At 43.5% G+C, this 26,169-nt stretch overlaps 1 protein-coding gene across 4 annotated transcripts in view; it reads right to left on the reverse strand.

The window, feature by feature from the left end:
• Klf7 (Kruppel like factor 7) overlaps positions 1 to 26,169 on the reverse strand; it is an 88,450-nt gene that overhangs the window by 36,791 nt on the left and 25,490 nt on the right. For 3 of the 4 annotated variants that reach the window (XM_036173564.1, XM_036173563.1, XM_036173562.1), the window contains one exon: positions 9,030 to 9,657. In XM_036173564.1, coding sequence (XP_036029457.1) covers positions 9,030 to 9,657 — 628 coding nt within the window. The remainder of the gene's footprint in view (positions 1 to 9,029; positions 9,658 to 26,169) is intronic. The other variant, XM_036173565.1, reaches the window with a different exon arrangement.

Raw genomic sequence — 26,169 nt, forward strand, 5'->3', positions numbered from 1 at the left:
ATTTTAGGCTTTTGTTCCAGAAGAAACATGTTCTTCTCAGAGATGGGGCAAGGAAGAGCTTCTAGTAGAGCAAAAAATACCGATTAATTTCATGTTTTTTTTCTTCTTAGTTCTTTTATTTTAACATACTTATTTACTGTGTGAACACCAATTATCCATTAAAAGGACATCTGGAATAGGCGTCCCACAAAGCCTATATTTATTACTATACTATAATGATAAAATTAATGTGCTTATTGTGTATATGCTGAGTTTAAACCATTCTACCCAACATGTGTTTAGATAAATTTATCTTCATAAATGTTTAGAGCTTTCATATTACTAGATTATCATGTGGTGAAGTCTAGATTTCTCCGAATCATAAAATTCTCCCATCAATTGTCTCCTACCACCTCATTTCATACATCTTCTTTTCCAGCTCCTGAGCAGGCTAAATCCAGACTATTAACCCCCGCCCCCCACCTTGTGAACTGAGTGGTTAACCCTTATTCTACTTCCCGTCCCATAATTGAGGCCTAATGAGTTTCTGCCTCAACACATGGATAAACGTCATTAGCGGCCATGTGTCTTAGCATCTTAAAGGACCCTTTAATGTTTTTAAATTGTCCCCATTTCAGTTGCTATTGTATAAATTCAAAGGAGCCCTATCTAAGGCACTGAGGACGTTGAAAGTGGGCCAATAGGCCCCCTGCAGTTTGATGCTGAGGTATTTAATTTTATCCCGCTGATGGGCCTGACCTTGAATTGGGTCTTCTATTTATATAAATTAGTGTATTATCACATTCCCGTCACTTAAAAACATGAACAGCATCACTAAACACCCATCCACAAAGGGAAAAGTGACTTCTTAATTGGGAGTCTTCCATGCTGCCTCCCCCTATTGATGAAAGCCCCTGCTCTCATGCAATGCCTGTTCTCTCTTAAGACTCCTCACAGTGGCCTTCCCTGCTCTCTGATGGTCATTCAGTGGCACGGTGTCTTCACCTGTCGGCAATGTGGCAGCTAAGTTACAGGATTGAGAGTTACCTTAGGGTCAAAAGCCCCCAGTGTGTCTGTGAGGGCATTTTCTAGACGTTCAACAGGTGGGCAGCCCCACTCTAGGGGTGGGCAGCCCCACTCTCTGCTCTGCAATGCCAGGCTGAATTAAAAAGAGAGAAGAGAGAGAGAGAGTACAAGAATCCAAACTCACTTCTCTCACCTTTGCACTGCAGTCCCAACAGGACCAGCCATGACGGACTGTGCCCTGAAACGATGAGCGGAAATGCACGCTTCCCTCCTGAAACTGTGCCGGCCACAAAGACAGTAAGTAACGTCCGCACATAAGGCCCATTTGAGGGACGGCTGAAGAACGAATTAGGGAGGGAGCAAGCCAACCTGGTACAAAGGATGAAAACCCACAGGACAGGAAGGAGGTTTGCGTCGAATTGTAATTCCGCCAGTGGAGGGGTTACCCAGTCTAGACTAAGCCATTTTTACCTTCCTGGATCTCAGTTTCCCCTATGTGTGATATTCCTTGTCCTTCTTATCCCACCGGGATAGTGATTAATATCTGTCATTTTAACACAGAAACTGGAATATCTGCAAGCAAGTCTCTCCTTAGTCCTAAAGCTGGAAACGGTAATGACAAGATAGATAGTAGCTAGCTTTGTTATTTCTGGGTTCTGAGTCCCAGGTGCCTACAGAGAGTATATTTAAGGTGCTCCTAACTTGTAACTATTTACAGAAGTTTTCACTGTCCATCTATATTTAAACTGTGTTTTCCATTTCCTCTTAAGAACAGACTATGAGTCGTGTGGTGGTGGCACATGCCTTTAATCCCAGCACTTGGGAGGCACAAACAGGTCTCTGTGAGTTCAAGGTCATCCTGGTCTACAAAGAGAGTTCCAGGACAGCCAGAGCTGTTACACAGAGAAAACCGGTCTTGAAAAACAAAACAAAACAAAACAACAACAACAAAATAGATTATGAAAAAAACCTTACTTCCCTCTGTCATTAGTTTGAACATGGAAGTTAAAAATCTCAGACCTGTCTCTTGATTCAAATCCTTGCCTAATCATCTGTGAGCTGTGTGATGCTGAGAAAATTATCTGACCTCCCTGAGACATTTCATTTCCTCATATGTAAAAAAAAGATGGTACCCATGAGAACTGAAGGGATCACATTTGTAAAGGATGTAAATAATGCCTGGCATACAGCAGGACTTTTAAAGTGCCTGTTGAACAAGTAAAATAAACAAATTACATTCAAATTTTAAAGAGCTTTCACCATGTGTATTTTATAATCACTTCTGTTTACCTCCCCAACACCCACACTCATCCCTTTGTTTGAAATATTTTTATTCATCTTTTCATTTGAAAATAAACTATATCACCTCGATTTCAATTAAAACTGCCCCAAAGCAGACTTAAACGCTACAGCAAACTTCACCCTTGTGTTCCACTAGCTGGAAAGTATCCTGTTACACTCCTCAAAGTAAAACCTATGCCCTCCTGCATGTTACCTTCCAGCACCCCATCCAACAGAAAGAGTTCTCCAAGAAGCACCCAAGAGAGCAGGCTCCTTCATTTCTCCCTCTGGAATGAGCCTGAACTCAAGATTTAATTGCTGACCTCTGTCCTGACCTTGCACAACTCACTCTTAATATTATGATTGTGGACAGGCTTTTCTATGGATCGCTCAACAAGAAAGGCCTTTTCAAGGACACAGCACCATTTCACCGAAGTCCTCTTTCTCCTGAGGAGGGATCAGGAAGCAATGGGGAAAACAGCTTTGTGTCTGTGCAGAAAGCTGTTCACATCTGAAGAAACCGTGTGTTGCTGAAAATGAGCATAATGGAGAGGGTTTCTTACACACTGGGAGTGAACATTCTCCTGGTATCAAAATGGAAGGATAATTCTGCTACTTGTAGGCAGATGGATGAAGAAAGCTGATCAGAGCAAGTCAATGATTGAGAAAAACTGTAACCCAGATCAGAAGGGGGGGGAGCAAGTCAATGATTGAGAAAAACTGTAACCCAGATCAGAAGGGGGGGGGAGCAAGTCAATGATTGAGAAAAACTGTAACCCAGATCAGAAGAGGGGAGCAAGTCAATGATTGAGAAAAACTGTAACCCAAATCAGAAGTGGGGAGCAAGTCAATGACTGAGAAAAACTGTAACCCAGATCAGAAGGGGGGGAGCAAGTCAATGATTGAGAAAAACTGTAACCCAGATCAGAAGTGGGGAGGGGTGTCAGAGGTGTGCAATGCATGTCTGCTGAAAATGTGAGTAAAGTACATGTCAACTCCTACACATACCTCCCTTCACTCAGATCCATCTCCTCGAGGTTCCTGTCACCCAGCTTCTTGCCTCACCGTCTTGCCCCTTCACCCTGGATCTGCCGCCACCTCTAACTTCTCCTTTAGAAAACAGTATGTGTGCTCAAGTTACCAGCTTGAACATCTGTTACAAAAAGGAAAGAAAGAAAGAGAGCGAAAGGAAGGAAGGAAGGAAGGAAGGAAGGAAGGAAGGAAGGAAGGAAGGAAGAAAGAAAGAAAGAAAGAAAGAAAGAAAGAAAGAAAGAAAGAAAGAAAGAGAGAAAGAGAGAAAGACAGACCTCGTTGCTTGATATTCTCTGGGCCAAAAAGTTTGCAGGATTCAGCATCTTCAAAAACAGTCACAGAAGAAAGAAAGAAAAAAAAGTGCATGTCTTTTCCAGCCTCGTAAATCCCGTCTATATAAAGACTAAATGAATAGCATTTTAGAACTTGCTCAATGTGAGCGAATCTACGTCACCAACAATGTATCTATCGTCTTTATGTGGGGGAGAAAGAGGCTCACACATTTTATTTTACTTCATTTCATTTTGCAACTGTGTCTCCTTTGCAACATATTACCATATAAAAGAGATATGGCAAATATATATAACTCGAGAGAACAAAATGCCAATCTCTCGCCTTTCTCTGGGATCCTTTCCTTATGGCCTTTCTTTTTCTATCCCCAAACACCAGAAAAACAAGAAGTATTTCCACTGACTTGAAGTGAATCTTATCCGTGAATAGCTTGCCTGGATCCATCCACAGCCCATTTTCAAACACTCCACCTCATCATTTGGTTAGTGCTCTCCACACCGCGCTCCTCCTATCAGCAAGCACATCCTCTCCCAACCCAGTTCCCACCGCACCACCGTGTCCCTTCGCCCCTAAGCGTCCGCAGCCCATTTCCTTTATATGGAGGCACTTAGTCTGATTTTACCCTTCATGCGTTTCTCATTACTCTTAGTTCATCCACACCACATAAATTATCGCCTTCATTTTCAGTTCCCCATGTGCCCCATTCACACCAATTCCAAATAAATACTCCTAATTCCCATCCATTTAATCCAAATTAATTCATATTCCCTCTCCCATCCTCCATCCTTCGCCTCCCTTCCTCTCTCCATCTACTTCTCTTTTTTAGAGCGCCCCCTCCTGTCTCTCCATGTCTTCCAGGACAGTTTATGTGTAGCACACGTCTGAGGATGGAAGGTGACTGCGGCTTCCCTTGCTGTCTGAGGAAAGCCATATTCTACGTCACTGCCAATTGCCCCAGGCTGGGGCTTGCAGGGTCAGCTTAACCCGGTACCCTGGTGTCTAACAGCATCACCCCTCCTCACCCACAGATCAGCCACGGGAGTCACTGGACTGCATGTTGAAATATCCTTCCAAAATGCCTAGGTGCAGAAGTGTCCCAGACTTTGTACTTTCTGATCCTGGAATGCATGCACACACATAATGAGAAATCTTGGGTAGAAAGCTCAAGTTGGAAAACAAATTGCTGATGTCTCATAGACACCTTATACACATAGCGGGAAGGGAATACTTCAAACCATTGTTAGTTGACCTGTATTTTGACCGTGGTTTGTGTAAAAAGCCAGGCATGGAATTGTCTACTTGTGGTGTCAAATGGGGAATCTCAAACAACAACAACAACAAATTGCAGAGGGTCTGCACAGATGACTCAAGTTGGCCAAACACTTCCCACATAAGCCTGAGGATCTGGGTTCAGATATTCAGCACCCATACAAGACCAAAAAAAAAAAAAAAATCAATGAAATGATTCCTAATGATGTTATGCTATACACATAGATTGGTGCCTTGTCTAGTAGTCATCAGAGAACTTCCTCTGGCAACAGATTGGAGAGGATGCAGAGACCCACAGCCAGACATTATGGAGAGAGAGAGTCTAAATAAGAGGTCTCCATGGTGTCCCTCTCCTCAGAGCTCAGGGGATCCTGAGGAGGAAGGGGCAGAAAGACTGTAGGAGCCAGAGGGGATGAAGGACACCAGGAGAACACGGCCCACTGAATCAACTAAGCAGGGCTCATAGGAGCTCCCAGAGACTGAAGCGGCAAGCACAGGCCTGTGTGGATCTACACCAGGTCCTCTGCATATGTTGTGACTGTTAGTTTGGTGTTTTTGTGGAACTCCTAACAGTGGGGTCTGATGTCTCTGACTCTTCTGCCGGCTCTTGGGACTCTTTTCCTCCTACTGGGTTGGCTTGTCCAGCCTCAATGTGAGTGTTTTTGCCTTGCCTGATTGTGTCTTGTTTTGTTGTCTCGGGTTGTTGCCTCCTGGAGGCTTGTCCTTTCTGAAGGGAAACGAAGAGAGGAGTGGATCTGAGGGAGAGGGGAGGTGTCAGGGGAGCTGGAAGGAGTGGAAGGGGTGGGAAACTTTTGATCAGGACGTATTGTATGAGAAAAGAATCTAGTTTCAGGGAGGGAAGAAGGGAGGGAGGGAGGGAGGGAAGGAGGGAAGGAGGGAGAGATATCCCGAGACCAAGTGTAGTCTGTAATCCCAGAGATGGAGAAGTGGAGAAGGAAGATCCTGAGTGTTCTTCACTGGCCAGCTAGCTTAGCCAATCAGTGAGCTCCATGTTCAGTAACAGACCCTTTCTCAAAAACTAAGAGGGAGAAGAGCTTGAGAGAGGCACTGAATGCTGACTTCTGGCATGGAGACATGTGTGTGCACCGTGGTGGTATTGTGTTCCCCAAAATATTGTGCACGTTAATAAACTTAGCTGGGGTCAGAGACAGAACAGCCACAATATTAAACATAGAGGATAGGCAGTGGTAGCACACGCCTTTAATCCTAGCATTCCAGAGGCAGAAATCCATCTGTTCAAGGATACAGCCAAGCATGGTGACTCACGCCTTTAATCACAGGGAGTGATGGCAGAAAGCAGAAAGGTATATAAGGCGTGAGAACCAGAAACTAGCAGCATTTGGCTGGCTAAGCTTTTAGGCTTATGAGCAGCAGTTCAGCTGAGATTCCTTCTGGATGAGGACTCAGAGGCTTCCAGTCTGAGGAAACAGGATCAGCTGAGGAATTGGCCAGGTGAGTTGGCTGTGGTTTGTTCTGCTTCTCTGATCTTCCAGCATTCACCCCAATACCCGGCCTCAGGTTTGATTTCATTAATCAGACCTTCTAAGATTCCTGCTACAGTGCACACACCCACAACCCCCACAAACACATACACATACACACCAAAAAAGAGTTTTGGAGTTCAGAACATTTTGGATTTGTGGCTAAGGACACTCAATCTTTCTTTAGCTCTAGCTAACTGACTCATTTCTAGTTTCCATAAAGCCATTTCGCTCATTTATCACTAACCAATGTCAAGACCAAGAGAACAGCCCAAACCACCTCGATAATAATAACAAGAAGACAACTTCACTACAACTGTTAATGAGCTATTATTGTCCACCAAGTAAACAGCACATTCAATCTTGGAAACTAACTATGAGGCAGACGCACTTATCCTTCTTTATAGATGGGGAGATGGGGCCCAGAGAAGACAATGTATACAGGTCATAAGTCTAGGAACTAGGAAAGGCAGAACACAAACCACAGTGGACTTGGCTATACCGCCCGCCACCGGAGAGCTCAACTGCTATTCAATACTGCCTTTCGCACACCACACACTGACTGCTTCAGTAAACTTCCTGTGGTGAGGGATCTTGGCACTCATGTCCATCACAAAGTAAGTGGTTGCAGGTGCTATGCACAACAAGCTCCATCTTGGTACTCACTGCGAGTAGTGATTTCCAAAGAACAGATTCCCCAATAATGCATCAGTCATCCCAGTTATCCTTTGAACACCTCTGCTGGGGTCACAGGGTGGAAAGAAGAAAATGCTCCAGATTCTCCCCCACCACTCCCCTGAGTCTCTGTTCCTTAAAGAATCTACACAAGAGGTAACCTGGTTAGTGTCAAATGTTTGGAAAGGTAGCTAGCTACAACCAGGTATTTCATCACCCAGCCTATTGCAACGTTCTCACTTCATGTTGCTTTCTTTGGTTTCCTAAGGGGAGAGGAGTGAGTTTTGTTCTGCAGCCTCAGAGTACTGTAGCATCTTGTCGTTACTTTCTTCCCCGACTCAACGAAGAAAGAAGTAAAACTTAAAATGATTCCCGATAGTATCCAGAGAGGGAGAAAGGGGAAGGATTGAAAACAGAAGGAAACATTGGCTTTAGTGTCTGGAACTGGAGAACTTGAGCTCAGATTCTGATAGGAATATAAAGTTGGGTCATGAGATCCAAAAGCTATGTTAGGAAGACCATTCCAGAAACCCAGCAAGAGCCACATACTGCTTCCAGCTTAGACCTATGGGTGTATGCCTAAGTTAGGACATCGGAAGCAACATCAGGAGAGGACCACTGAGGTTCACACCGGTGGCTTCTCCTCACACAGTACGCCTTTTCCTTCAGGAAAACTGTGTATGGTCATACAAAGACATCACATGGACTGCCTGAACATCAGAGCTCAGAGAGACCTTCAGAGCCATATTGTTGTTGGGTTGCTTGGTTGTGTATTTAGACCATATCTTACTATGTAGCCCTGATTAGGCTGGTACTCAAGTTATCTAGACCAGACTAGCCTAGAACTCATAGAGATCCACTTGTCTCTACCTCCTGAATGCTGGGATTGAAAGGCCCGCACAACCTATCTGGCTCCAGACACTTCTCTTACCTCACAGGCCATCACCTACTTTGAGAACATTCTTACTCTCTTATACCTTTGGGGATTCTCCCTAAGCAGTACACAAAAGCCATACAAATGATGCACTGTTAGCCACCCTCTTACAAACTACCAATCCCAGTAACTATCCCTCATGGCACTTTAGCTGACCAAGAAGAGACATCACCTCAAGCTCCAACCCCCAAACTGAAAACAAAGACAGTTTTTTAAAGGAAATGACAATCACCCTCTCTTCTGTATGAACCCCTCACTTCCAAATGACCCCACTACCCCAAAGACCAATACGATTCCTTGGAGTCAGCACAGAAATCCTGAGTGAAATAGGCAGTCTCCTCCCCCACCACTGCCCTTCCCACACACACAGCCATGTAATCACTTTAGCAACTTCTTCTCGGTAACAAGCTCATTAAAAAGCAATTCTGCCATCTCTCCATAAAGCACGCGCCGGAGAACAATGCAAAAGAGGAGATGCCAATTAATTATGGGATGATCACATCTAATGAACTCTGAAACCCTCCTGCTGTTGGTGACTTTGATAAAAAAAAAAATCAGGGATGCTGGGGAAAGAGTGAGGAGGGACATCCTGGCTACTTTGTGTAACTGTGACTGTTTTGAAAAGTACCTCTTCAACCTCTAATGTGGATCCAACCCTCAGAGCCACACTCGCCAAACAATGACAAATGCCAGTGTGGAGGCGCTGGGAATGTCACATGCGTCTGTGAGTCACACCACCAGAGCCTCCTCCCTTCAGCCTCAGAACTGTCTGCTTTTCTGCTGAGGTTGGCCTTGCCTCTGAAACCAGCTCCCCTCAGCCAGGCAGTGAAAAAAAAAAAAAAAAAAAATCTATGTCCTGCACTGGGAGAACCTAAGACCCTAGAGTTGCAAGTGAGTCATTCTAGATCCCTGGCCAGCCCTCCTGCCTCTCTGTGCCCACCTAGTGAGCATGAAGGCAACCTCTTCTAAGAGCAGCCCATCTCACCACAAGGGGAACACACAAAAAGAGGAAGAAATGACCTGCGGCCAACTTGTACCACTACCTGTGTGAGTCCTCTGGTGGGCCTTTAAGTGGGAGCTTTTTGTATAAACTTTCCGGCACCCGTTAAACTGACAGCGGTGGACCCTCTTCTTGTTTTCGGGGCACGTGTCAGCCCCTCCCTGTTCACTGTCGCTCTGTCCACTCTTAACTGCTCCAGCTGGTGTCACGGCTGCCGCCGCGGCCGCCACCCCTCCCACCTTCACTGAGCTGAGGGAAGCCTTCTTGGCCACCAGTTTCAACGTCACTGTGCCATCCACGGCTGAGAGAGTCTGTGAGGTTTTGACCAGATGGCGGCTGAGCTCAGGGGATGAGGGGGGCGTTAATGAGGTCACTGCGTTGAGCTGGGCCTGGTTGACCGCTGTGTAGCTGTCTAGAGAAGAGCTGGTTGGCTGGAGGCTGAGGCAGGTCTCAGATAGCAACTTGTCCCGAGAGAGCAAAATGTCCACTGCAGAGCTCTTCTCACAGATGGTGGCTTCCACGGGGAGCAGCAGGGGGTCTAGGCGCCGGAAGCTTTCCTCAATGCACGGGGGAGGAGAGGCGTGGAGGAAACAGTCCAAGTCCTCACCGAAGGTCTCAGAGATCCGTCGGGGCTCTGTCTGGAGGTAGCGTTCCAACTCCAGGCATGTCTGTGGGGGAAGGAAAGAGAGAAGTAACCATCAGAGGCAAAGGACACTGGAGGCAAAGGGCAGAGAAGGCTTTCACAGCCAGTGTCTGAAATGCTCTTGCTTCTGGGTCTGATGCCTTGGTATTTACTCCCTGAGCACTTCTGAAGAGTTCAACGGGACCACATGGATGACTTCAACTACCATAGGAGAGCGAAAACTGGAGCCCCAGAGGGACTACCTCACGCCTGAGAAATCCATAGACCCTCAATAACAAAATCACACAGTCTCTTTCATTTCCATCAATTCAGCAGCTAAGATGCTCCAAACACCCCCAGGATTTGCCAGTAGAAGCACGGTGCAAACAGAAGCAAAGATTGTCCCTGATCCCATTTTGATGTTCAAGACAGACTTGAAGAAGTTATACAACTAAGTCAACTTTACCAATTGATCTGCACAAGAAAACCATGTTTAAGGAAAGAGTCAAAGAGGCAACGTCAGGAGCCATCAGCCAGAGCCAGCCCTGACTTGCGCCTGGATTCTATGACCACAAGAAATGGATGTCATCCTACAGAATGCCCACTATAAAATCTGTGAGACATGAGACAAGACCTCTATTGTCCACAGTACATTATAACAAATGCAATTGTGGTCCACTGTGCGTCAGGAGGCATGGATCTCATTGCGACTGCTTGCCATCTCTGACTGTCCAGTAAAAATAAGTTCAAAGACAGTGATTAAGGCCTATGAAAGGTACCAGGTGTGCGAATGCATACTTTTAATCCCAGTACTCAGGAGCCAGAGGCAGGCAGCTATCTGAGGCCCAGGGCAGCTTGGCCTACATAGTGAGTGCAAGACCTATGGAAGATAGATTATAAAGCAAAGCATAAAACTTTCACGTGGTAGGTAGAGAAGCACCATAAAGGTTAGTTTTAGCAAATCTTCAACCAAGGTACCCCTAAGTCCTTGCAGGATGGTAAGAGCACTTTTATGGCAAAAATAAGTTTGTATTCCAAAGGTCTTCTCAATTTTACTACTCTAGACTCTTCTATAAAATGACGTTGCTGGCTTGCACACTCGCCCCTCACCTCCACTCTGTCTTCTGAAGATCTACCGCCCCCGAAGCACTTCCATCCAGCCAGTGTTCTGGCTGCAGGACCTTATTCTGTTCAGAACATATTCTGATGACATGCATAGGCATGTTGTGTCTGTCAAGGATTTTATTTTGGTAACATTTAAACCAACTGGTGTTTAGGCAGACCAGGTAAATCTTTGTATTTCTGAATAAGAACCAGATTCTTAACTAAAGATCAGCTTTGGGCTTCACAGCTGGTGTTTACTGCCACAAGCCAATGGGTGGTTTCCATATTCATTGACATTCACATTACCAAGAATTCATACAAACTACAAGTATGGGATTTATATGATACAAGATGTGGTCACAGATCCATGTGATGTAGATGTAGCATAAACAGTCTTGAACTATAAGTGGCATGAATTCACCAAGCAAGGTGATTGCAAGTGTGTTTGTGAGCTGTTGAGGGGGTCAGTGAGTAAGGAACTGTCCGATGTCTAAGGTGGAGGTGCTCATCAAAGCAGCCTTCCTTGAAAACTAAGTTCTGATGTTTAACTTGCCGACTAAATAAATATCTGGCTCAGTTCTTCCAGGTACTTCATATTAAAAACAAATAACCCAATCCTGCCACCTTCTCAGGTCTAGAATTTGCATGACCTTGCTGGAGCCTTTTCCGAATTCTCTGCCTGAACATTTCCCCGGTCTCTTTCTCCACCTAACTGCTGTAGATTATCACCTTCTTGTCACCATCAAAGCCCTCAATCATCACTCTGTGGATTCAGGTCTGTGTTCTAAAATCCTAATCTTAAAACTGTTACGCTCCTAGGGGCTGGGCGGTGGTGGTGCACACCTTTAATCCCAGCACTCGGGAGGCAGAGCCAGGAGGATCTCTGTGAGGTGGAGGCCAGCCTGGGCTACCGAGTGAGTTCCTGGAAAGGCGCAAAGCTACACAGAGAAACCCTGTCTCGAAAAACCAACCGCCCCCCCAAAACAAACAAACAAACAAACAAAAAACCTGTTACACTCAGTACCGTCCGTCCCCCCCAGCAAGTACAGTGCCAGGCGCCCAGCAAGTACACAACTACTTGTTACAAAGTTACAAAGATGCAACTACTGTTGCCACGGTCACTCTATCTCCTCCACTTCTCAAGTCAGTCACCCCAGTGACTCTGCCACCCCTGACACCCGGTGACGATTGAAAACCAAAGCCAACACAAGAAACCTGGAACACATAGTCCGGTCTCTACTCTCATGTGTTTGTCATCAAAATCCATCTGCTTCCCTTATCTCTCCAGCACCTTCCTGTAGTTGTTTTTCTATTATGCTCATTGTGATATAGTTGTTTCAGCAGAGGAATCCACCGTCACTGGGAGCAAGTAAAATGTATGTTAATATCCAGATAGTTGGAGATTTTTTTCTAGGTATCTATTACTGTTTCCTGGGTTTATTTCTTTGTGATCAAATAACAGACTATAGATACGAAGCCTTTTAAATTGACTGAGGTTTACATTACAGTCCAGAGTATGGCTCAGCTTGCTGAGGTAGGCAGTTTTAGAAATGACCACTGAAACATGGCTTTGGGTACACAATCAGAATGCTTCTTGCTCGTCTGCCCAAGGAGGAGAACCAGGGCTTTGAGATGTGGACATGTTCCAGGTAAAAATCAGCTGAGTCATGGGTTAGTGGATGTCCTGGGGGTCGTTCTCTGTCTCCTGTGTAAGGATTAATGTCGAACACCTAGCTGCTGTGTCTATGGATGGAGCTTGACTATACCCTGTCTATGTATATAGTTTGCAATTCAAAGATAGGAAATGAATGGACTGGTATGAGATCTCTTCATATTGTAAGTTCTGAGAAGCTGGAATATTTTAAACACATTTAGATACTATTATAAAAGGATTTTAAAAAAATAGCCTTCCCAGTACGTCAGGATTTGCTTCCCATTTGCTTCCCTTTGAAACATGAAAATATATATCGATGTCTCTAAAAATCCAAGCTACTTCAAAAATACTGTAATTTGTAGGATATCTTCCATGAGTGTCAATTGGAAGGTGCAGAAAAACCCATCAAGTCACTATGGAGGGATTTCTGTCTTGAGAAATCTACTCCCTATAATTTCTGTTAAAAAATAAAGCTTAGATAAAAGGCATATTTTCAGCTGGAGCCTAGGATGAGGAGTTTAAAGAATTTACTGTCAAGAGTATAGAAACTAAAATGCCATGAGTTAATGGAACACAATGATGAGATTACATCGAAGACAGTAAGTCCATTTGCAATGTCATTTGTAAAGATCTGTAAGACTGCCTTAACCAATGCCTTCAATGTTTAATCAGAATATTAGGTACCGCCATGTGCTTATGGATTTTAATATATATTAATTCCACATACCCATACTGGTGGAGACAGAAATAAATGTGTATATGATGTACAAGTATACACAAGGGTATCACCTCACTCTGTTTACTAAGAAAACTTAAAGGTAAAGATACCCCAATAACAATAGCACAAGGGCCTTGGTTCCTAGATATGATTATCCAGCTAAGAGAGGTAGGATTCTCTAGAAAGAGACTTGTTTCGTAGACTAGGGTAAAATCAGTAAGCTAAGCCTAGGAGATCTGTGATCCCAGAAGACAAGGAAATGTAAGGGATTGCTCATGAGGTAAGCAGGTGCAGGAAAGACTTCATGCTTCTAACTTACAGAAGTCTTCAGTGGCCAAATCTGGACAGAGAGGGGAAATTTTGATAATGATAATGGATTATAATCCAAATAAAGGAATGATTCAATAAATAAATGGAGGGGGAAAGATCCGTTTTTCCTTATATAAAATTACAATTTATATGGAGAAATTTTGACAGTAATTAAAAAACCACCATGAAGCAAACAGCAAAGCCATAATGATACCAAGTAAGACTAATCAATAAAGGCTCAAGTTAAGAGATGAAAACATGAGAAACAAACTATTTGTCCTTTCAAAGTATCTCCCAACCAGATGTTAAATCCAAAGACAAAAACAGTAACTGCCCAGTAGGGAAAGCTGGCAGATACCACCTGAACCATTGTTCACAGTTTAGATACTAGTGACAAGTCACAGTGGTAACATGCACCCCTGTATGATATACTCAATGGGGTGCTACATCATTCTGTGGTATTCCTACCAAAGGTACATAAACTCAATCTAATTATGAGAAAATAGCAAACAAACCCAAATAGAATTCATTACACAAAACTGACCAGTTACAAATGACATGGTCATAAACTATAAGAGACAATATGATATGACATTTAAATATAATGGATCTTAGACCAATAAGATATTGGGAAAATAATGCAATTCAAATAAAGTATATAATTAGCTAATGGTATTTTTCCCAATGATAATTTCCTGATGATGATAATTATATCATAGTTAGATATATTGAAGGGAAACAGAAGGAAATTGAGCAAACATCAGGGCAAGCTAGTAATTTCTCTAGGCTATAAATTTGAATGTAGCTCATATGATTCTCTCTATTCCAATGACATTTCAGCCACCAAACTCCAAGTCTGGGTCAGCAGATGCCAGTTTAACAACACAAAGTATGCCTGTCTGCCATCTCACCTCAGTGACAGAGGCTCTCAAAGCCTGACCTAACAACACAACTTAGGACTTGCTGTGTGGCTTCAGACTGACTCCTGAACAAACCATTAACTGAAGGCAAAGGAAAAAATGTTCTAAGTGCTAAGTGATTTCCTGATATGTTGATGAGTCACAGATGAGCTCCGTGAAGACTGTGATAGCCCAATTCTGAAAGGCGCAGTTTCTCTGCCCAGCCTCCTAATTAAGTATCACCTGAAACTGCCTCTGAAAGGCTCACTCTAAATGCTCCTTCATGACTCGCTTCTTGCTTTCACGGCCCTTTTGCTTATTGAAACAAGCTTGTTAAAGGTAATAATCCAAGACCTGGCTTTGGAAAATGAAAGAAAGGAAACGGGCTGGCGAAATGGCTCTGTGGGGGAAGGTGCTGGCTGCCACTCCTGACGATCTGGCTTCCGAGTTTGATTCCTAGAACCCACGTGTGGAAGGAGGGCCTGATCTCCACAGGGGCCCCTTGACACGAACCTCCCTTTTTTGTCTGTCTGTCTCTGTCTCACATCACACAAATAAATAAATGGTTAAAAAAAATTATTTTAAAGAGATTTCAAACCTATTACTGGCATACCTTCTACTTCTACAACAAGTCACAGAAACCACAGTTGAAGGAGAACAGGAAAATTCCAGTCTTGCAGCACACTAGCCTATCAAAACTCCCCTCTCACTGGCAGTAAACAGTTACTGTCATGGGTTCAAGAGAAATGTAAAACACTCGGTTATATGATGTCAAAGTCAGCAAATGCCTCTGGTTCCACTCACGCCTCCCGCATCACAAATCATACCAAACCTACCAATCCGGAGGGTAAACCATTACCATCTCCCCGACACACCTCCCTGAAGGGTTCTTCTCACCCATTTTCCTCTTTACCTTTCCCCAAGTCCACATGCTTGATGCAATCTCTCACCTTCCCTCCCACAAACCATTCTTCACTCAAATCTCAGCACGGAGTCTAACTCCCACAGGAAGCCTGGTCTACAAAACATGGTGCTGAGAAAAATGTGCTGCTTGCCAAATGTTGAAAGACACTCCTCCCCAAGCCTGGGCAATGAAACATATCTGTAAGATGAATCTATGTGAGGACTGATCGGTGGGATGTCTGGATACTTAAGATTATGATCTTAAAAACCAGAAGTGCAGGCTCCAGCCTAGACTCCTCAGGTCCACCCCCTTTTCAAACTGTTTAGGGCCTAAAAAGTTTGCATTTGTGTTCTCGATCTCAATTTGAACATGAGACAAAGCCATAGGTGAAATATCTTTGCTACTGCTTAATAACTGTGGCAGGACAAGTAACCTGGAGTTTTTGGATCTATATGTATTCAAGTTAGCAAGTTAAATTACAAAAAAAAGAAAAACAGGAAAATATAACTGCATTTTGCTAATGATTTTTTTTTTGAATAATGCAAAGTCAAAGAAATAAAAGGCCAGTAATCAATACGTAATTTGCTAATCAATCAATGGCCATTTGTGGTCCTTTCTTACAATCACCCCACTTGTCTCACCTAAAAGGGTCAAAAGTTAAGCCTACACAGAGATAAGACAATTTGAGGGAAAACATAGAGATGCAAAAATAAGAAGAAATGCAGCCTTCCACTTTTTGAAACATTCCAAGTCGTGCTTCCTGTGAGATCAGCCTTTGGCCTGATGTTGCTGTTGATGGTAATGAGTGGTGATAAGGACATTCCTGGTAAGGAAGGGGTGAACTTCTGTTCCGAGCAAGAATGTTCACCCAGGTAATTACCCACAGGTGAACTGCACTCGGCTGCCCATGGGAACCTCTTTCTGCCAATTATTATATGCGTTTTTGCCACGTGCTATTAACCACGGTGCCACAGTCCCTAGAGCACCTCACAGAGAGAGAGGGGAACCAACCACTTGCTTTCTCCAGGGAGGGCCCTAAAGCTCACTTTGTTAGTGTGTGTGCGTGCGTGCGTGCGTGCGTGCGTGCGTGTGTGTGTGTGTGTGTGTGTGTGCATGCTTTGAAATCTTCAGACACATCCCAGAATGGAAATTCAGCATGAAACCAAACAAGCTACTTGGGGGATGGGGCAGGAGAGGCAGGGAATCGGGTTCCTTTTCTGTGGACATTTTCTAAAACAGTACTCCCAGAGACTTTGTGGATGTGCTTATACTTTGCAGCAAAAAAGGAGGATTCATCCAACCCCTGAAATCAACAAAAAGATTTTATAAAGATTGATATGGATGAGACCTTCATGGCTTTGTTCTCTTCAAAGAATGACTGGATCAAAGAAGCTGACATATTTAAAAATTAGGTCAGAATTGAAAGATGGGAAAGGAACCAGAGAGATCTGGTACCATTTTTCTCTGTGGCTAGATGAGGAGAGCCCACCATCATCAAGCCCAGGAAGCCTGTGGCAGAACTTCAACCTCCAAGGGCTTGAATTCCAGGGCCTCGCCATTTGAAAGAGGGCTGAGAAAGAGCGTAGTCACACTGAGCACACTTCAGGACAGAATACACAGATGAACCAGTGTCACTAATCTCCCGCCCCACTACAGCTTAGAAAGTCAGTCCCAAGACAATGTTCACCTTTTCTTGATCTCTATCCCAATCACAGTTTAGCAGAAAGTTGGAAAAGAAAGAACTCTGTCTAGAACAGTCGAGTAAGCAAGAATACAGTATAAATAAAAATCTCTTACTGCAAGTTTTAGCTATTAGGTTAAGGGAAAAAAAAAAAAAAAACACAACACATCAACAGCACACCCCATAGGTACAATAGTATTACACACTGTTGTCAGAACTGCTGAACTCCACAAAACAACCAGGGCACTATAGGCAACGCAAGATCACATTCCTCCTGACTCTTTCTCACGTCAACGGGTTGCTAGAGCTGAAACCAAATTAAAATATCTCCCTCTAGTAATTTGTAAATTCTGAGAGACAATGCTGTGAAAATTAATTTAATTCTGAGCAAACATGAAAGTTAGGAAATTTATATAGCAAAACCTCTTCAAGGGCTTCTCCTCCCCCAAATGATTTCCAACATACAAAGAAAATATTTGTTTGTATATTTTTCCTTGGGGGAAGCCAGGAAGGAAGGAGATTAAAAGCTTGGGAAGAGGATGGCGTCTTTGAAATTACTTTCCCCGGGTACATGATGTGCAAAGTCCTCAAATACCCCTTTCATCTTCCATAGGAACTTTAGTTTCGATGCATAAAGCAAATCGTCCAAAACAACTCAAATCCAAATTAAACACTAGAGTCAGGCAACTCACACACAACTTGGAATGCCCATCCCCCCACCCTCCCCAGTCCCCGCTCTGAACATCAGTTCTTGAGTTAATAGCATCAACTAGGAACAAGTTGGACAAGCACAAACGGAAGACCCTCTAAACTTGGTTCTTTCGTTGTCTTTCCAAGTCTTACGTCTCAGAACACCTGGAAATGTGTCTGACGACAATTTGAAGTCAAATGTATTTGAAGACAATTTCAAGTCCAGGGGTCTGCACTTAGCCCTCAGAAAGGTTGCTCACTGTTCCTTAGCCATGAAACAAAATCAAATGCCAACTTTGGAGTGATATAGATACCATTGCTCTCAAACAGCTAGAGAGGGAGAAGATGCTTTGTTTCCTGTCCGTCTCTTCCAACCAAGCCACCATTTGGGGCCAAGCAGGTGAAAGTACTATTTGCTGCTTAGTAGCCCAAAACTAAGTTTCGGTAGATATACTGCTGTCAAGAGCAACGGACTAGATCTGCAAATTAAACAAGAAGACTCCCTGAGGGATAGTCCTGGAGGAAAAGTCTCTTATAGCCAGTGATAATGCTAAGCTGTTCCCATTCAGAGCCCACAGGCCTAGGAGAAGGCTTCTTTTCTTGCTGATGGTGGCCCAGGATCAACAATGGGCCTGACGGGTGCTCAGCTTCACCATTAATCGTCCATAAAGAGCAGTTTTCTTGACGAGCGCTTGTGTCAGGCAGGGCCTGATGCTTCGGAAACCTGTAATTATTCTTGGCTCCCCACCCCCCACAGCCTCTGCACCTGTGCCGGTTCAAGGCACCAGCTGGCCATGTCTTGCCTCCTGCCTCTGAAGAGAGGGGAAGCGGGGAGGCATCACTGAAAATCCCAACTCACGCTACTCACTTCCTCCAAAATGCAAAAAACAAAACAAAAAAAATTTAAACTCACCCATCCCGGTCCCTTCCCCCAACGTGCCTTGCCAAAAGAAACAAATAAACATTAATTGGCTGGAGAGCTCTCATTCAAACTAAAATTACCGAAAAACACAGTAACAGGAGAAAGGTCTGACAAGGGGTTATTAATCCTGTTTTACAGCTCACTCGTACACACCCCACCCGTTCCTATTAACCTTGTCTACACACTCACACACCCTCCACAAACTCCCTGGGCCCCTTGACTCTCAGTGGCCTGGATGGGAACATGCAGAAACAATGACATCATCTCCCGTTCCTCTCCCAGATCACTCCACAGCCTGAGTCAGGGTACTGGGATTTCTTTTTCTTTCTTTCTTTCTTTCTTTCTTTCTTTCTTTCTTTCTTTCTTTCTTTCTTTCTTTTTTTAAGTAAGTGCATTTCATCGACTCTTCCTAGAACACTGTTATGTCCTTCTCAGTTAATTAAATATGCCCTTTCCCTACCCTCCACAGTACACACATACCCACATACACACAATTACTTCTTTGACTCAAAGCACCATAGCACACATGTACAGCATTCTCCTCTCTCTCTCACAGCTTGAATTTCCCAAGAACAACAGGTTCAAAGCCCACTGGGGCCCTCAGTGGCAGATGCAATCTTGTGGCTGATGATCACAGAGGACACTTTGAAAACACAGCTTCCAGGAATCTTCTGGTGCAGAATGTTACAGACAATGCAGGGTACAAGGAGAGGGCTGTACTCCTCAGACCACAGAAAATGGCAACCAAGGGCACAATGAAAGCAAGCCCTGAGCTGCCTTTCTTGCTCGAACAGTTGTGATTTTGTGTAATTGTATGCCCGCGGAATTGATTTCGTAAAATATTTAAGATGGCCGCATGGCAGAGAGGCCTTAACCTCTCTGAGATCAGTGTTCTTATCTACTTGGAAGAATGGACTGAACTTCTAAAGTAAGCACAGTCCTTGAAATAGTAATGGAGAGACTGAAAGTGGGAGCCAAATATGGAGAGCAGGGTCAGAAGCACAAGATACAGTTCACTGTTGATACTGTAGTCAAGGGGTTTGGAGAACCTAGATGGTGCCATGAGACCTGCTCTGAACATGAACTCGGCCTGGAACACTCAGTCATTCTGTTTACAGAATGCTACGATCTTGTGTTTCCTGCCTCCATGTGGCTATTGGCTTCATTGGTATCTGAAATGTAAACTTAGCTAGAGTGTGGGAGCCTGGAAGACATCTGGACCCACTCCTGACTTGGGACCTGCCTCATGCATGTGTCTCATGAGTGAATGGGTAGGTAGGTGAATGAATGAAGTAACCCTGGGTTCGATCGAAAAGCCATCAGTGATTGATCACAATTCTGGGGAGGGAGGAGTGTGATGGATACAAAAATGCATCACTGCAAACACACAAGAGATGGGGTGGTCACCCCTGTCCCTATTTCTTATGCAGCTTTAACTCCAAGCATCACGTCTGTCTCAGGACTTCTGAGGATACATGTATGCTTACAATACAGAATGAATCTCATAGTCTAAACTGAGAGGCAACTTTATTTCATGGGATAACCCTGAGAGTATGTGCCTAAGTGGGGAAAAAAAAAGTCCATGTCCTTCACAGATTTGCTACTTCCTCTTTCTCCTGCCTCTAGACACCACCAAGAGAGAAGCAGTGTGGGCAAGTGGACACCATGCTCTTCTTGTTTGTTTTTGTTCTTGTTTGCTTATTTGTTTGTTTTTGTTACCGCTCCCACCCCATCCCCACCGATGAAAACAACTCCAACCTGAGAATCTGGCCCAGGATCTCCTTTTTCCACCTCACCCCTCAGCTTTCCCCCAGCAGGGGTTCACTTGCTCCTCTACAGAATGCATGAACCGCGCGTTCCAGGGCCCGTCTGCTAAAGCTTCCTCTGGTAAGTCACCAGTGGCCCGCCACCCCCTGACTTCTTTCCTATGGCCCCTGCTGACCGGTCACTCCCCCATCTATGCCCCTCTCTTTCACTCATTACACTCCTCAGGCAGACACATCTCTCTATGACCAAGTGCCTCTCCAAGCCCCGGTACCTGCTTTCCTACCACCCAGAATGTGGGCTCCCGGGTTACTGCACATCAGCACTGGTTTGATCTCTCGTGTTTCAGTTCATTGTTCTCTACACAGACAGGCCCTCTTTGATTTGCCTAGACAAACCAGCCTCTGAAACCCCATTCACTCATCTCCATACTACCTTGTTTTACTTGCAGTTTAATGGTTATGTAGTCCTGGACTGATCTCAACTCTTGGTTGACACATCTATCTTTTCCTACAAGAAGAGCAGTTCCAGAGAATAGAGGCTGTAATGTACCAATGAATCCCCAGCACCCAGCAAGATGCCTTTGAAATCCCATCCCCCAAATATGCTAGTTTGAATGAATAAATGAAGCTATGTCTCGACTGAGAATTTTAGGTAACACTTGAGGTGATCTCTCGAGCCGGGAAATCCATCTCCAAATGCTGCCATATTGATCTGAAAGGCTCGATTATTTTACCCAGAAGGCATCTGCTGATTCATGCTTATCCAACCAGGCGGAAATGGCCTCTCCTGAAGACAAAGCCTCCTTGGCTGCTCATACTTGCCCATGCCAGACAGATGCAAACATCTGCCTGTTTCTTCTCAGCAGCCCATATTGCATCATGTAGTTCAAGTGCCACTCAGATGAAGAAAACCCACCCCTCTCAGCACCTGCATGATGGGTGCTTATTAACTGTTGTCCTGAGGGAACAGGATAATGACAGAGAGAGGCTCAACCCACTCTATATCATGTATTCCCATTCCTGCCACCTAAAGAGATGCCCACGACAAAGGCAACTGGTCTCCAAAGCATGATGCTCATGACAATCTGGTCTCTAGGATTAGCAGCCATATAGCCATATAGTCCTTCCATGGAAAACTCCATTCAAACCTATAGTCTCCAGAAACTACTGTTTTCTACCACGGGTGAGGTCCTTCGAATTCCCTTTGCTGGCCCATCTGTCCTCCCCATAATTTCCAAACATAGAAGCATTTCATTTCCCTCTGTTCCTTTTAAGAATTTTACATAAAAGGATATCTCTTCTGAGAGGTACTATTTACTTCAGGTCATTATTTCATGGGTACAGGCTCTCACACATTGGAAGTAAGCCAAAATTCAATTAACACGAGATGGTGTTTGAACCAGCAAGAGCTGAAGGTGAAAATACTGAACAGCATCTGTACAGGATTCCCTTGACTGTGTGTATGTGTTTGCACGCACACTGCTGACGGCAAGTGTATCTTCTTTTTCATGTATTTCGGATGCCTCTTCCTAAAGCTGTCATTGTTCTGGGTCACAAAGCTGTCCCTTTCCTAATTCATTATGCTAGGCACTAGGAGTCTTTCTCAGCGGCCTGGGAGAAGAGAAAAAAAAAGAAGAGGTGGCTTTCCATCATGGAAGGAAAAGTAAAATTGTGTGTGGCCCATTTCTGAACCACGTAAAGAGGGTACAGGTTTCAAATGAACAATTCAACCCATCTTGACAGGAAGACTCAACTGCAGAGACCCTGAAGTTGGGATTCCAGTCACACTGGCACCTCACTTAACCTTAGATGGCTTGACTGATATCAGATGACATGCACTTGCAAGCACACCAGACTCTCATTGAAGAAGAGACACTAATTTGAATCATCACTGCCATCCCCTCTCCCTTTGTTCCTGTCTGAACCAATTTCCATAGAGTTTCAGAGAAATCATCAGCCCATGCAAAGGGGAACTCCCAAAGGGATGAGAACTACATTAGCTGTGGAAGGGGGAAAATCTAATTTCCAATCCAGTTGCTTTGTTGTTCCAACCTCCAAGGAAGGTTGCTATGTAGGCACAACCCAAATTAAGTTTTAAAACATTACCATGATAAAAAATTAATAATAAAAAAACTCCCATGGGGGCGGGGATGGCCCTTGGTACAAATCTCCTCATACAATGAAGGTCAGTGCCTCTGGAATTTGTGGGTGGTCCGAACCTTGAGGTCTCAATCATTTCAGCCAATAAAATAGTTAAGAATATGCAGAACCATTGAGGCCACTGAACAGGACACTTACCATTTATAGTGAATGAATTCTTAGTCAAAGGCCATGTTCATGTAGGAATTCTTAAATTACTTTGTTGACATACCTCACAGAAACATATTACAATGGTCCAAATTACGGATTTCTTTTTGGTATGACAAGATAAGCCAATGTGATTTCCTAGTGCCCTGCTTACTGGAATAAAGCTCATGGCAAGACACCAGGGTGACTACATCATTAATTAACCTGAACCACATACCGGAACATCACTGCTAATAAAACTTGCCTATAAAGAAAACATATTTTCTCTACCGAGAATCCTGGAATGTAGGCCCCAGCAGAGCCACTGCCTTAATTAAGGGGAATTTTGATGTTTTGTGTGTGTGTTTATCACTGCCACAAGTTTGGTCATATTTGGTTTGGTCTTTAATAATTTCAGCTCTTCCTTTGCATGTGACTTATTATTAACAAATGCTACACTCTCAGCATTTGTTAATGTCCCCATGAACAGAAGGGTCACGTTTGTTTAAAGGAGATTATCTACAGCGTTCTTAAAAGCACACGGTGAGATGACAACCCACGATTTACTGATTCAGAAATCTACAGAAACTTTCCATTTCTCTAAACAAAACAAACAAATAAAAAGAAAAAACAAGCTGGCAGTTAAGGAACCAAGTCATAACTAGAACACAGGCGAGACCAGGACTCTTCAAGTTCAATCCATATGAAATGAATGATGAATTCCCCCCCCCCAAACAGAATTCATGTTTTGAAAACCACCTAAAAATGCTTATCAGTAGTTTTCATAGTCTCACACCTGTGAGTCCCCTTGTGAAGTCCTATAAGCTTCAAGGATTAAAATTCCAATTTATAGGGAACCTGCCTTAGTAAGAAAATTGGTATTTCCACAATTAAGCAGCCAAATCACAATAAAACCAGAAATAGAATCAAAGGTTTTTAGCAAATAACAATTATGTTCAACAATTCTAGAACCTTCAACCAAGGATCTCAGGCACAGTGTAAAACTTCAACACATGATTATCCCTCAGACATTTTCAGGAATTACAATTCCTGATGAGGGAGTAGGATCTTCTAAATCAGAAAAACCACCAGATCCTGCAGGATTACAATTGTAAGAGCTAGTTAATGATAAGCCTGAGCCATAGGCCAAACAGTTTGTAATTAATATAAGCCTCTGTGTGTTTACTTGGGACCCAGCAGCTGCAGGACACAGGAAAACTTCTGGCTTCAAGATCCTGAACTTTATTCCATAAGCTTTTGACTATATTTCTCTCTCATTTCTGATAAAATGAGAGAGAAATGGGTGGCCTTGGTTCAAAAAATACCCCATGACAATGTGATTTCTCAGTCTTCCATGGTTATTTCATACTTTGGTGAAACTGTTGAAGGCACATTGGATTTAGTCATTCTAACCACTCAGCTTCCAGTGGAATTTATTGAGATGTAAAGAAATGAAACTATTGTAAATTTTTAATGTGTGGCCAGAGAAAACTTATATAGTATACTGAAGGTCTCATTTTATTTATTTGATCAACACCAGCTATATGTGAACTACAATGTATATTAAAGGAGGTATTTGAACCTGCTATCCAACATTTTAAAAATATTGCCTGGTTTAAATAAATACAATTTTTATTAATGAAACCCAACATTTCCCCCCACAATGCCCTTCAAAATAGTGGTTATTGGCCCTCTTCTCCTGTATCTTTGCTTGGATTGTCCACCCAATTCTATTCTGCCTTGCCAAAGGCCATAGCAGCTTCTTTATTAACCAATGGAAGCAACACATATTCATAGCGTACAGAAAGACCATCCCACCACTGCAGGATCTGGTGGTTTTTCTGATTTAGAAGATCCTACTCTCTCATCAGGAATTGTAATTCCTCAAAATGTCTGAGGGATAATCATGTGTTGAAGTTTTACACTGTACCTGAGATCCCTGGTTGAAGGTTCAGGATTGGGCCAGAATTGTTGAACCTAATTGTTATTTGCCAAAAACCTTTCTCTCTTTTTAAACACTGTGTGTACATGTGTGTGAATGTGAACATGCCATGGCAGATGTGTGGAGGTCTGAAGGCCACATACAGGAGCTGGTGAGCTGGTTCTGCCATGTGAGTCCTAGGGATTGAACTCAGGACATCAAGCTCGACAGCAAGGACCTTTACTCACAGAACCATCTCCCTGGTCCTCTTGACTCATTTTTAACACCAATATTATTAGTCATTCATCCATTTTCTCCAAGAATCAAATAGAAGAGGCAGCTATCCAAAAGAAACACAAGAAAAGAGCATCAAGAGAAGGAAAGGGGCTGGAGATATGGTTCAGTGGCTAAGAGAGCTGGCTTTTCTTCTAGAGAACCTCAGCTCTATTCCCAGCCATCTTGGGTGGCTCACAACTACCTAGTAGTCCAGCTCCAGAGAATTGGATGCTCTCTTCTGGTCTCCTTGGGCATCCCCTCCAACACACACACACACACACACACACACACACACACACACACACACACACGAAAATAAAAGAAGTAATCTTCAAAACACAAAGAAAGGCAGGGGTGGGTTCTGGAGCAATGGCTCATCAGTTCATCGGTTAAGAGTGCACACTGCTCTTTGAGAGAACACAGATTTGGTTCCCAGCAACCATGTCATGCAGCTCACAACTGATCATAACTTCAGATTCAGGGGGATTCAATGTGTCTAGCCTCTGAGGGCACTTAGACTGAAGTACACATACACACTCCTACACAGATGTGTACATATAAACAGAACAATAAACATGAGAGTTAAAAAATATGTTTTTAAAGAAGATGAGAAGTGTGGGCAATGGAAAACAGAGCAGCAAGTCTCTCCCTTTGGTGTAAAAATCCTGGCCTCCGATGTAAAGATCTCTCCTACCTGGAATGTAAACATTCATTTTATAGCGTTTTGTGTGTAGCCATTTGGTAGTAACAGACTAAATGGAAAAGGGACACTGTAGATGAAGCTGGGTGTGGTTCAGATGTGGATGGTGGTAGATCACTGTTGTTAGTAACTTTGGGGAAAGGGACAACCAGATTGTCCGGAAGGGCAAGGTCTTTCAACTTTAGGACTTTTTAAAGCATGTAAAATCAAGGGCAATATGGCGGAAAGAATGCCAAGCAAAGTCAAGAGAACTTCCACCAGATCCTTTCACTTAATTAACTGTGTGTCCTTCGGTGAGTCACCTTATCCTATTCCTTAGTTTCTTTACCAAGAAACCAAAGGTGTTCATAAAAATGGACTAGCTATACACAATCCTTTTCAATACCATGAAAATCCTCTGACTGTAAATATAATAAATTTCTTATGGCCAAATCTCACGTGTCTACAAGAAGCTAGGCACAAAGGAGATGGGATTTACCACTCTGATCCCTCTACATATAAAAGTGCCATGTTTCCAGGGATCTCAATGATAGGCTTGAAACTACAGTGTCTACCCCATCCAGTAGACAAAGTCCAACTGGTACACTGTGGCAGATAGTATTATTTCTGTGGATAGCTGCCTGTAGGCATTAAATCCTCTTCCTGATAAATCAATAGTTCTCAAAAACAAACATGGCCAAGGAAAATAAGACATATTCGTGACGGAATAAGACAGTTAGGAAGGGGTA

This window comes from Onychomys torridus, chromosome 23 (genome assembly GCF_903995425.1).
Source record: "Onychomys torridus chromosome 23, mOncTor1.1, whole genome shotgun sequence".
Lineage (NCBI taxonomy): Eukaryota > Metazoa > Chordata > Mammalia > Rodentia > Cricetidae > Onychomys > Onychomys torridus.